The 13,628-nt window shown below is 37.3% G+C and overlaps 1 protein-coding gene across 2 annotated transcripts in view; it reads right to left on the reverse strand.

Annotated features, from left to right (window-relative positions):
• Positions 1-13,628, reverse strand: part of LOC149420430 (5-hydroxytryptamine receptor-like) — an 864,571-nt gene that overhangs the window by 52,029 nt on the left and 798,914 nt on the right. For both annotated transcript variants that reach the window (XM_089636704.1, XM_089636705.1), the window contains one exon: positions 13,055-13,188. In XM_089636704.1, the coding sequence (XP_089492830.1) occupies positions 13,055-13,188 (134 nt within the window). The remainder of the gene's footprint in view (positions 1-13,054; positions 13,189-13,628) is intronic.

The following is a 13,628-nucleotide window of genomic DNA, read 5'->3' on the forward strand; positions in this document are numbered from 1 at the left end:
TCACTGGTCTATGCAGCTCCCGCTCAACCGCCTACAAGGTCCACCGCACCTTCGGCCTTCCAGTCAGCACTGGAGTAACTGAAGACCCACGTTCTTCGCCAGTGTCTGACCGTCATCGAGTCTCGGTCACCAGCGCCCGGCGTCGACTCACTGACCCGCGCTTGACCAGCCATCACAGCCAGTAACCGGAGAATACAACACCAGTCGTACATCAACTCTCATCACGGCAAACTGACTCAATAAACACTGTGACCTTCAACACCGTCTTTCATTTCGTGCCTCTCACCTTGATCGCAAAAAAACATAACTTGATTGACTCCCGTAATATAGTGCCATATTATGAATACGAACCAAATTCATTTTTGGAAAATGAATTTTATAAAATATATTATAAAACTATGCTTACAGACCGAACCATTGGTCATAATATACCCGATATAGTTTTACATGACAAAATTAAAAAAAATAACTTATAGCATTGATGTCGCTATTCCAATTCCTGTAATATTAAAAAATCTGTTTTTGAAAAATTAAGAAAATACACAGATATAGGAAATGAGATTAAAAGAATTTGGCATTCTTAGACTATAAACATATTACCATTTGTTATTTCGGCTACTCGCATTATACCTAGCTCTCTCATTCAAAATTTAGGCGAATTAGATCTGTCAACGAATTTATATATAAAAATGCAAAAATTACTCATTTTAAATACATGTTGAATTACGAAAGATTTTTAAAATATTTATATTGAGGGATCAGTAGGATTTAAAGGTCCAATTAGAAGTTCTACCGAGCCGAACCCTCTGATATAAAAATATCTGTAGTCGGTGAATTATTTTTCCATTTGATATTTGGTGAGTTGACGTGTTGTTCTTGTATTGTTTTGTATTTATTTTGCTTATATAATGCACTTGCATAATGTGGATTGACTAGATGATCATTTGTGGAAAAGTGTGTGAAAGGGTTTAGTTTTTCCTGTGGGAAAGATTGAACGCGGACATAAGGTCGGAAAAAAATATATATAGATTGTTGTTGCCAACCGAATCAAATAGATGGAAAAATAATTTTTGTACGATATTTGTCGCGTTTTTAAATTTTTCTATAATTTCTCCTTATGGTTATTTTTCTTACGGTAGGCCCATCTTTTAAGCCCATATGAATCTTATTTGGGAACCGCAATCTATATGTTTATTTACCCTTCTGTGCTTTATAAATTTTTCGGTATTATAAACCAAAGTTTTTTCTAACACGAGTTCATCGGTCCGAAGGAATTGCATTAGCTCAAGCCTATTCTGTATTGGTTCCATATTTCACAGCATTAATAAATAACTGAATTCAACGACAAAAATCATAACAAGCTCTTTTATGTACGAGTCTCGAAAGTATTGAAGAATGGGCTCAATCGAACTGCCATACTACCATTGATGGTAGAATGCCCACCTATTTAATTCTATATCGGAACGTTACAACATCAAATTTATTGTGCGACTGTATTTGAATATAGGTTGTTAAACATGAATTATGCCTCAATCCTCAGAAATCAATACGCACTAGAAAATGAAAACGTAGCAACATCAAAATACTATGCAAAGCGATTGCCGCCTCACAAAAAACCGATACAATTTGAGTATGCAAATGCCGAATGGGATTTATTACTTTTCTCAGCCAACCTGAACATGAAACATAGAACACAGAACACTGAACACCGAACTGAACATGCAATCGTTAGTTTTGTAGGTACGGCAAACAGCGGCGTGATTATATCCAATTCCAATGTTTTCCGCAGAATGTAGGTAAGTTTTCACAGGGCCGGAGGTAGGAGTGAAACCCCGATTTTTTTTACAGAATTATTAGACACTAAAAGCACGGACTCTTCATTATACTAATACTTCAACTATTTTTTTTTATTCACTTAAAAAATAGCTGTTTTGCTTTAATTCTATTCAATCCATTCAGTAAAAAAATATGTAATTGAATTTTAATTTTTTTATACATGTAATAAAAAATTTAAATTCCAAAATACATATTAGGAGCAAGATTTTGAGATCCTCGCAATATTTAGTAAAGAACTGGAAAGATCGTTCCCATGGGAAAATAGTGTAACAATGAAATATTGTTACTGTAAGTATATTGCATCTAAAATGGACTTTGTCTGTAATTTACAAAAAGGCTTAAAATGAAGAAAGTATGCATATTTTGTAAAAGGAAATTTTTTTGGTTTTATTTGGTTTTTGGTCGCCTGGATATATTATAGAATGTTTTACTGCGAGTAGAACACATCTTGACCTTTGCTGTAATCGATCATTTTTATAAGCCTTATAGAAATGCTTTTAAATGCAAATTTTCCTACTTACGAACCCCTTTTCGGATATAAATTAACTGTATGATGTGGAAACTTCAGTACAACTAATTTTGATGGGAAAATATTTAAACATGGCTGAAATCACAAAATAAAATAAAACATGCATTCTGGCAATCATTATTTCGCATAAATCAAAACAGGTGTGATTTTGCATGATTTAGAGTGTTACACGACGGAGTGCATCGCCCTAAATGTTTTTTGTCACATAGAAACCCTTTTTTCAGTCCTAGAATAAAACAAAACATTACGATAGCCGAGTAGTTAGAGGCGTTGTCCCAGTAAGACAGATCTTGGGTTTGATGTCTTTTTCTGTTTCATGTTCCGTTTAGATTTATTAGTATTATCTCCTTCTTTAATGATTTGAAATATTTTAGTTCTCCGAATCGAAAGGTTTAACCAATATTCTACAATTCGGAATTTATATCTAAGTACCTTCGAAACGTCCCATTCATATTTTTACCTCTCTTCTCGTGAATTTAATTTATTTATAGATAGATATAAAAGAAAGTACAAATTCCATATTAGGAAGCTTTGCCTATCCAACTAGGAAAGTTTACCGTTCCAGGAGAGACAGATAGACAGACAGACAAGTGTAGTTCATATTATTCTTTAAGAAATGTACATAATTACAGAACAAATTATTTTTATTTTTCTCTGCAACTAAGTTGTGTAATGAGGATTTTTTTTCTTCTTTTTTTGCAGTAGTGGCTTTGTAAAGATTAAAATGGTAACATATATTGCATTCGGATTTACAGTATAGGGATAAGTTAGGTATTTAGTAGTAATAAAAAGTAGAAATGGTGAGTTTTTTTTGTTTGTAGTTGTGACAATGTAGAAAAAGTAACCCGGTAGCATATATTTTATTCGGAATTTACCGAATTAACCTGGTAAAATATAATATATAAGGATTTACAGTGTATGACATAAGTTACGTAACTTAGTAGTTTTGAACAATGTAAACCAGATACCTGATAATAAGCTAGAGGAATTAAATTAAGATTTACAACATAAAGAGATGAAGTTATGTTAGGTTATGTGCTTACAAGTAGTGAGATTATAATATATAGCAATTCCCAAGTTGTTGCACCGCGCACCGCAAGAGGCGAGTATTGCGCAATATTGAATATTAGGATCTCATTAGGATCCTTCGCGTCCGTCCCTGACTCCCCATACAAAACCTCGCCGGGTGACAGAATGCGAACAAAAAAACGTGTATAATAATTTGCGTTCTTAAATTCCTGCGCCATTTCCTGGTCTGAGTGGCGAAATAATAGATTTTGCATTATTCATGGGGGTGGGAAAGGGTGGTGGGTTGTCCCGGTATAGTGGGTGAGGGCAGGAGCTAAGGAACCCCCCAACTTTTGATTACGGTTGCGATAACGCCGATAAAATTGCCAGCATTTTATTATTTTCACACGAAGAGTAATCTCTCGCTGAATGAGTAGCGATGTCCCCCTTTATTATGGAATCGTTCGGGTAACAGGCTAATTTATTATTTAATGGGTATTTAGGAGTGGTAAATGTAATATGACATGGTAGTAAGTAATGTAATTGTTTTATGAAAAAATGGCAATGTCATATGTGCCAGAAATCATAAAGAATCCCACAAAAACTTAAAATGTTACGACAACCTTACCCGACCAATTATTTTCCACAAATACAAGACTAACGGATGTATTTAGGTTCTAATTTATGAGCATTTTCCTTTTGAATGAGTAGCGATGTCCCCCTTTATTATGGAATCGTTCGGGTAACAGGCTAATTTATTATTTAATGGGTATTTAGGAGTGGTAAATGTAATATGACATGGTAGTAAGTAATGTAATTGTTTTATGAAAAAATGGCAATGTCATATGTGCCAGAAATCATAAAGAATCCCACAAAAACTTAAAATGTTACGACAACCTTACCCGACCAATTATTTTCCACAAATACAAGACTAACGGATGTATTTAGGTTCTAATTTATGAGCATTTTCCTTTTGAGTTAATTTTAAGTGATAATGTTGCGTGTTTGTGCTAAACCTTCAGTACCTACGTGCAATAATTTATTTTTAAGTGCAGAAGTGAAGAATTGTCGTAATTTAAAACCCAGCATTACTTGGTATGCTTTTGTTCTCTTATGATTAATTTAATAATTAAGACTAGTTTTGAAACAAAGCCTTGAGAATAAATTTAAGGCGAAACAAATATTCCGAAATTCAAAAAAATATATGAGGATAATCTAAACGTATTGCGTTTTAAACGAATTGTGTACTTAAATGTAATAGTTTTTCTATTTAGAATTTTTAACGGCAAAACACAATATGACCACAAAAAGAAAAAAAATGTCATACTTCTCTGTCGACATTGAAGTTTTTCTAATATAATATAATATATATATACCGACCAATATAAAAGAAGATGAAAATGCGTTAAAATATAACAAAAAGATCGTTCTTTTTGAAATAATAATGCATATGAATACTATGAGAAATATGTGAAATGTAATTTATAATTTGAAATGATGCTTGATTAGAATTAGATTGTATATTCTGTGGTCTAGAAGTGGGAACTTTAGATCACATAAATATGATTTGGTTGTCCCTCTCTAAACAAATATCCTCTCTTCTATCAAGCCTTTTCTAAAATTGCCTTCTCTTTATTCAACATCTCATCTCTTCTAAGTCTGAAATCGTCTCCAATCGTCCAAATAATTTTAAAATTTCCCAATTTAAACAAGATTAATATATAAATTTACATTCCCCCTCCCCATAAATTGAAATGATGCATGGCCTAAATCGCCCTTAAAGGGCGAAAGGCAGTTATGTTTGAAAAAAAATACCTACTCTACCTACTTAATTTACAATTTTATTGCTAAATATTATGTGATTTTTATATAATCACGTTTATTACTGAACACGATGTGTACTATTTTAAGTTTAAAAAAAACTGAAGATATAAGAAAAAGTAAGTTCCGTATTGAAACATACTTATTGGCTGTACATGGTAACTAACTTACTTTGATTATGTTCAACTACCTACCGTGAAGTTCAAATATATCATTAATCCAATTAAAGTAGGTACTTTAAAACTTTATTTTTATAAAACCCTACTGCATGTTATTATGATTCGACGATGATATTATTATCTTTTGCAACTAAACCGTACTGCATGTTATTATGATTCCACGTTGGTTATATTATCCCTTGCAACTAAACCGTACTGCATGTTATTATGATTCCACGATGATTTTATTATCTCTTGCAACTAAAATGCAATTTTTAAAAGATATTTTTGCAACTAAAACTAAAGATACATGTTAAGTGTGCACAGTCAACATTTGTTTAATTAAATAAATATAATTAATAAATTGTTGAATTACGTTTGTAGTTATTTAATATGTCACTGAAAAAGAAGATATTATTAATTGATCTTATAGAAACAAAACAGAATAAGACACAGAAAAATAAAAAAAGATCACAAGTAGGGATTGAACCCAGAATCTCTTGTCTTACCGGGAAAGGCATCTTAAACCTTTTATCTTTTATAATTTGGGAGGTGGTCAATGGGTACCGCCGCCCCGGGAACCATACTCTGGGTTACCAACACCTCTGCCACAGGTCACCTGAAGTGGTTCGCTACGTTTGGTGACTTAGCAGGGGTGCCCGGGCTCATGGAGGGTTGTGCGTTCTGGATCACACTGATGAATGGGTCGGCCTACTCACTGCGGGGCGGGCCGGGCTGGGAGAGGCCGGTTGAGGGAGATCCAGTAAACCGGTTATCGCTGTCCGGGCCGCTGGATAGTACAGGGGCCCGACCCTTGGGCTCACGACCAAGGGTGGGCTGCCCCATCAGCCAGCGAAAAAACCCTGCCGCTGATGTTGTGCCGGTTCGTGACCGGTGAGGACCCAGCATCTAGCGTTTGGGGCGCACTGGGCGACCTCCACAGCCGGACTCTCCTGCCCATTGCCTAGAACCGCAGTCAGAAGAACATACCTTACATTTGGTGTATCCAGTTGCTCCACTCTCCAACTCCCCACCCAACCTTTTTAACCTAATCCTTCCCAACCCATCCTAAATCCCATAAACAAATAAAACAAACTTAAAAACTATGAACTCACAACAAATTAATATAAACTCAGCGACAGCGAACAGTAAGAGTCCTCAGTGTGGACCGAGGATGAAGGTGAATTTTGCTAACATTCGCGGTCTGCACACCAACCTAACTCCCATCCACCACCACCTTCTCTCACAAAATCCCCATCTCCTCTTCCTTACGGAAACACAGATTGCCGAGCCCCCAGATAACTCCTATCTGAACTGCCCAGGATATCATCTGGAAAGCCTTTTCAGGCCCAAAGGAGGTGTCTGCCTTTACATCCGTGCTGACATCAGCTGCGCTCGTCTCGCAAATATCGAGAGCGCAAAACACGAAGTGTTATGGGTACGTGTGGATCTCACCGGTATGATGAGAATCTATGCGTGCCTATATCGCTCACCAAACCTTGCCGAATCAGACACTGTTGAGTTGTTTAAATACTTGAGTGACACTGTAGATATTCTCTTGCCCCGTTACCCATCGGCCGAGTTTGTAATCCTGGGGGACTTCAATGTTCATAATGAACAATGGCTGAAGTTCTCGGGCCCAACAAACTCTGCCGGTAGATCTGCGGAATCCTTTGCCCTTATCCATGGACTAAGCCAACTCGTAGAATCTCCGACCAGAATACCAGACATCCCATCACATCGAGCCAACCTACTCGATTTGTTTCTCACTAGTGAGCCACTCGGGTACAGAGTGGAGGTGACAGCGCCCTTAGGATCCTCTGACCACTGCCTGATTACCACCTCTGTCCCATCCTCCATGAACCGTCAACCCGACAAACATGTAAAGAGGAAGGTATGGCACTACAGGGCAGCAAAATGGGACGGCATGCGGTCTTTCTTCGGCGCCTTTCCTTGGAGTACTGTATGCTTTAGCTCCGAGGACCCATCAATTTGTGCACGCGAGGTAGAAGAAGTAATCACATCAGCAATGGATTGCTACATTCCCTTCTCCGTCAAATCCTCTGGAGCGGGCACAAAACCGTGGTTTGACCATCGCTGTGCTGAAGCTGTCAGACTCAAAAATACGGCTTTTAATGCACTCCGGAAGATTAGCTCCATGAATAACCTTTCGGAATACCGAAAACGGGCAAGGGATTGTAAGAGAGTTCTAAATAGAGCTAAGAGCGATCACGACCAGAGAATTGCGAAAAAGCTGGCTGACTGCCCCACTGGTAGCCGTGCTTTCTGGTCACTCGCTGGCTCGATCGGAAGAAATTTCTGCAGAACCACTTTCCCACCTCTGACCAAGCCTGATGGTCGGCTGGCTAACTCGGCCCGCGAGAAAGCTGAATTATTAGGCAAAATTTTCGCGGAAAACTCAACTCTTCAAGATAACGGAGAGACTCCCCCTTCCATTCCACACTGCGGTTTTCAAATGGAGGAACCGAAGATCCGGAACAGAGAGGTTCTCCGAGTCTTGAACGAGCTGAAAGTCGACAAAGCCAGTGGGCCGGATGGAATACCTGCCTTGGTCCTCAAGAGGTGTTCTGCAGAAATGACTCCAGTGCTCGCGAAATTATTTAGGCTCTCTCTCAAAGGTGGAAAGGTGCCAGATCTTTGGAAAAAGGCAATCGTCCACCCAATCCCAAAAAAGGGGGATCGTTCCGACCCTTCTAACTACCGCCCCATAGCCATCACTTCCATACTCTCGAAGGTATTAGAAAGGGTGGTTAACAACAAATTGCTCACATATCTCGAGAATAACAATATCCTAAGCGATCGGCAATATGGATTTCGTCGAAACCGATCGTGTGGCGATCTACTCGGATATGTAACGCATATTTGGGGGCGGTACATGGAACGTTTTGGTGAAACCCAAACCGTTGGGTTGGATATCTCCAAAGCCTTTGACAGAGTCTGGCACCGGGCGCTTATCGGGAAATTACCATCGTATGGGATCCACCCAACCTTGCATAGTTGGATTGCGGACTTTCTGAGGGGAAGAACAATTCAAACCGTGGTTGACGGCTCTTCTTCCTCACCGCACCAAATCAATGCGGGGGTGCCACAAAGATCTGTGCTGTCTCCGACGCTGTTTTTATTGCACATCAACGATCTCGTTGAATGTGCACCAATTCACTGCTACGCTGATGACAGCACCGTTCACGAGGGTTATATTTTTGACAGGCCCCCTTCCACCTATGATGTCCGAACAGCTCGGGAAGTTTTGAAGCGAAAAATTGACCACCACCTAGAGATGGTTCGTGCCTGGGGTAAGGCCAACTTGGTCAGTTTCAACGTCTCAAAAACCCAAGCGTGTCTGATTTCGGCAAAGAGGGAGATCAATGACTGTCTGGTGCAATTTGATGGGAGCACTCTCCCCAATAAAGACTCCATTGAAATGCTTGGAGTTACTATATCAGACCAGCTCAAGTATCGGGGATCCATAGAAGCCCGAGTAAATCAGGCCTCCAAAAAGTTGGGCGTCTTGTACAGGGCTAGGAGATTCTTCAACAGTGACCAGCTGCTGACCCTGTACAAGTCTCAAGTCCGCCCAACTATTGAATTTGGGAGCCACCTTTGGGGTGGTGCCCCAAAATACTTGATAAACCTGCTTGAGTCTGTGCAAAGGAGAGCGATCCGTCTGATTGACAATCCGTTGTTAACAGACCGATTGCCTTCTCTGATGCATAGACGCAATGTAGGCATGCTGTGTCTGTTCTACAGGTATTTCAATGGAGCCTGCTCCAAGGAGCTAGCAGCATTGATTCCTGATGCACCGGTGCACGTGCGCGAAACTCGACGGACACGAACTGAACACCCGTTCACGGTTGACGTTGGCTTCATGAGAACGGGCCGTTTTTACGACTCGTTTTTGTGTAAGTCGGCTCGTATGTGGAACGAGCTACCGGCATCTGTTTTTCCTCCCTCCTATAATCCGAGCCTCTTCAAGGCCCGCATTAACAAATCCCTTCCTACAGCCCCTACCTTACTCCGCCTCACAACGCCGCCCAACCGGGTGGTGACATAGTTCCCCTGTCTGTGCACTGCACAGGCAGGGACACTCTTGTGAGGTGTCACATAAAAAAAAAAAAAAAAAAAAAAAAAAAAAAACCACTCGAACATTCAAAATAAGTTAAAAATAAAGTTGTTAATGAATATATAATAAGTATTTGCATATTCTTTAATCATCGCCTTTGAAGCATTATTTTTGTTTTGAATTTTTTTAAATTATCTTTATTTAATAAAAAAATTTACAAAGTGTGATATACATATATATATTTCACTAGTAATAAGATAAAAGATATTATGATATGATTAATATTTATTATTTTTCAATGTTCTCCCATAATAAGCAATTGCTTGTGTGTATGGGATGAGGTATTATTTGTTTAGTTTCTTATATTTTTTAAATTTTTGTTTTTGTTTTTCTTTTATTTATTTACGTTTTTTTATTTAGTTTAGGTTTTCAGTATATTTTTTAATTGTGTTTTGAATTCTTTGAAACTATGTAAATACTCCTTCCATAAATACGAGCTACTGGATCTCACATTATAGTAGAATAATTAGTAAAAAGACATTACATAATTTTGCATAATGTTGTATTTCGAAATGTTATATTATTTTGTAATCTATCTATCTATCTGTATAAATATAAATGTTCATTTGTTCAAAATCTTAAATCTTCGAAAGTTCTTCACGGATTGATTTGAAATTTATACACAACTTTTCATTCAAATAAGCGTGTGTTTTTATATACCTATATTATACAGATGTCACCTGTGACAGGTAAAAACATGCGTTTTTAAAAAAAAAGCGCCATCTGTTGGACGTTAAAGAAAATACGCTGTTGTTTTTCTATTTGCACAGACAGACTGAGCCACAGCAATGCGGTACAGCTAGTAAATAAATAAAATAACAGTAGAAAATAATAATATAATAAGCTAGCTAATATATAATAGGCTAGCAAAGAGATAACTAGTGTTGAGGCTGTTATTTTACAAGTTAATTAATACATATGAATAAACCTACAATATATTACAATGATTTTGTTAAATCAATAATTTCGAATTTAGAATTTGGGCGAGCTGTATCATTACTTTTGCTCCAAATTATTGTGTAATTTTTGATTTTTTTTTGTGTATTTTAATATCTTGATATTTTTTTGTGTTTATTGATATTGTAAAATCTTGTCGCAAGGTTCAGTATGCATTATAGAAATTTGGAGTATTGTTATTGTTTTGAGAATTTAATCTTTTTGTGTAGTATTTATGTTTGTCTGTATATAGATGCGTTAGAACGACAAACACGTTCATAAAATTAGAGATTAAATTCGAGTCTGAATTAAGAGGTAGCCTAAGGATTATTTTTGTAATAGTTATTTTATCTGTATGATTGGGTCTAGTGAAGACCCAATCAACGATCAAACATTCAAAAATCGATATTCTATATTGAACAGGGAAAAGTCTGAATTCGCGACGAATTGGCAATGAACGTTTCTTCCAAAATCCGTACGGATCCCGTTTTTAGGGATTAAATATCCAGGTCTAAATAGCCAGGTACTCCCCACCTTCCTCCTCTCAATCTCCTTACCATCCCCTCTAACTTCAGCTCTACAACATACCCCAATCAGTCATAGTCTCACTGGCTCGGTCGTCAGCATTTGGTACTCTTGTGCGGTTTCATATAAAAATAACAGACTAATTTAGTATAGTTGAGCATTTCTCAAATATTGGCAATTTCATTAAATTGAGACTTAAGTCCCTACCGGGAAGGCTTAAACCTCATCGAGCCCGTCTAATTACTAAGTCGATTGAAATTTAACAATCACCCAATTAACATTAATAGGAAAGACGGGTTAGTAATTAACCCTTAACACTTCTTGGTACTTCCTTTGAAGAGTATTTCCTATAAGCTACGGGTCTGACCGCCGGACAGAAAATTCCTAGAATTATGATATAACCTAAACGCATTGAGTACGCCTACGAACTTAATAGTTTAATGTATCCGGTGCTTGATGGTTTCAACAAAATTAAACGCAAAAAACCACATTAATTTCACTAATTATTATGCTAAAATACCGTCTCTATCACTTTTACATAACTAAACAAACTCTTCACCACAATCTAATCATTTGCCCTGCTGATGGACACTTTAACGCCGTTAACATTGGCTAAATAAGAAGTAATCGCAGCACGGCGTATTGACCCAAAAATTAATCACTTTATTATTTTTTTCTGTTAAAATTGTTTTATTTGACCCATATAACCAGAAATAATAAACGATTGATCAATTATCGGACGCACAGACAAGTCCAAAATACACTTTCAAAAAAACCATCGGCTTAGATTAGTTACTCTATGTAAGTACCAGCACTGTTGAAAGACTGAACAGTCAGGTATTTATTTCCTAATTTTCTTCTTACCCATCTCTTTCCCCTCCCCAATCCCTTTAGTCTTACAACTTATCGCAATTGGCTCCGGACAGATGTGACACTTGTGGGGTGTTGATAGAAAAACAAATCATTTCACGCAAGATACAACAAAATTAGTTGAATGATGCGAGAAAAAATATATATTCCGATTTCCGATGACAGACCTTGCAAAATGTTCCAATAGTCATGAAGAAACATGTATAAATGATCGTATTACTTGGATAACCAAAGACAACTTGTGAATCACAAACTTTGCCACGCTTTATAAGTTTATTTTGATAGGAGGTGTTTTTTTATATGTCCTTTGTTATCCTTTTAGTGTTTCGCTGGCAACCGTGATAAATCACGTGGCATTGTCCGGCCAACAACGACCAAGCGCAGTGAAAATAAAACGCTCCTTGCTGCAAGTGTTTAGCGAGCGATACTTGACTCGAAAAGGCCCCTTACCTCCGGAGCAACGATGTACTTGTAGTCTTATAGGGAGGTTGCAACCGCTTCGCGCAGTTAACTTGCATTGTCTTGCACTCACGCGCAAGCGTTGCTGACTTCAACTTTTACCGTGTACATTAAGATAACAAGAATGAGAAAAAATCTTTTCGCTAACGGTCAATTCAACGGTGGTTTTATTTTGTTTCAATGCGATTTTGACGGAGTTATGGCTAAAATATAAAGAAAAATTTTAATACTCGTATGGGTGGTTTTCGGTAGAAAAGGCGTTGTGCTGGGAAAAGGTGATCTAGAAAGGTTAGCAAGAAATCGAGAATCGTAAATGTAATAAGCAAACACGTTAACGGGTTTGGCTTGGTCTTAGAATGCACTTACTTTATTGTATGTTATTTATTATTATTGGCATGTTTACCATTCAGACCATTCAGAATCGAAAGGTTGCTTAAAATGCCTTTATGTATGTTTGGGGACCAGATTTATTGACATTTCTCTCAGATTCCAAGCAGCCACTTAACATATTCTCAATGGGTGCTTTAAAAAATGATCAATAGTAATGTATTACGCAAAGATAATAGCAAAAGATAAAGTCAAAACAGTGGTTGCGATAAAGAGACTAAAATGTATGCAGTGAAATCAATGCTAATTATGTCGTTATTTCGTGAAAAAACTTTACAACATTCGATCATGTTGTTCCGTGTCCTTTGTCGAAGTGATTCTTTTGCGGCCCATTCAACAACAATTTAAAAAATGGAGAGATATTTCACATTATTGACGACTTACCTCATAAACAGCTCCTAAAGGCATTACGAGACAAGCCACCATGAGGTCGGCCACCGCTAGCGAGGCAACCAGGTAGTTGGCGACATTCTGCAGGTTCCTCTCCAGGATGATGGCCGCTATCACGAACACGTTACCTACAACAATACACAAAGTTTATTGTAATGATTTCTTGTAATCGTAAAAGTATTAATAATGTGAAAAGACTGGCTACAAGATAAGGATTCTTATTTTTAATTATATAAGAAGACTTTGTACATAAATATTTTTTTCTTGAAGTAAACGAGCTGGAGAATCATAATGTACAAGTGTAGTTTGCATTAACCAATTTGTTGACTTCACTTGCTACAATAGAAAAAATATAGAAAAATGCGTATGATACATGATTACAGCCAGATCGTAAAAAATGCTCGAGCAGTATTTATTTTCTATGGAAAAAACGAGAATTATCTTGAGCGGGTTTCCCGTTTGCCAAGTTTTGCTTTTTACTACCCGCTAAACGTTTTAGGGTTTCTCTTTGTTTACCACTTTTTAAATTTAATTGCATTGCAACAAGGCGGCGATGGTTTACGCAATT

Source organism: Hesperophylax consimilis, chromosome 10, assembly GCF_061612785.1.
Source record: "Hesperophylax consimilis isolate HC1 chromosome 10, BYU_Hcon_1.0, whole genome shotgun sequence".
NCBI classification, from domain to species: Eukaryota; Metazoa; Arthropoda; class Insecta; order Trichoptera; family Limnephilidae; genus Hesperophylax; species Hesperophylax consimilis.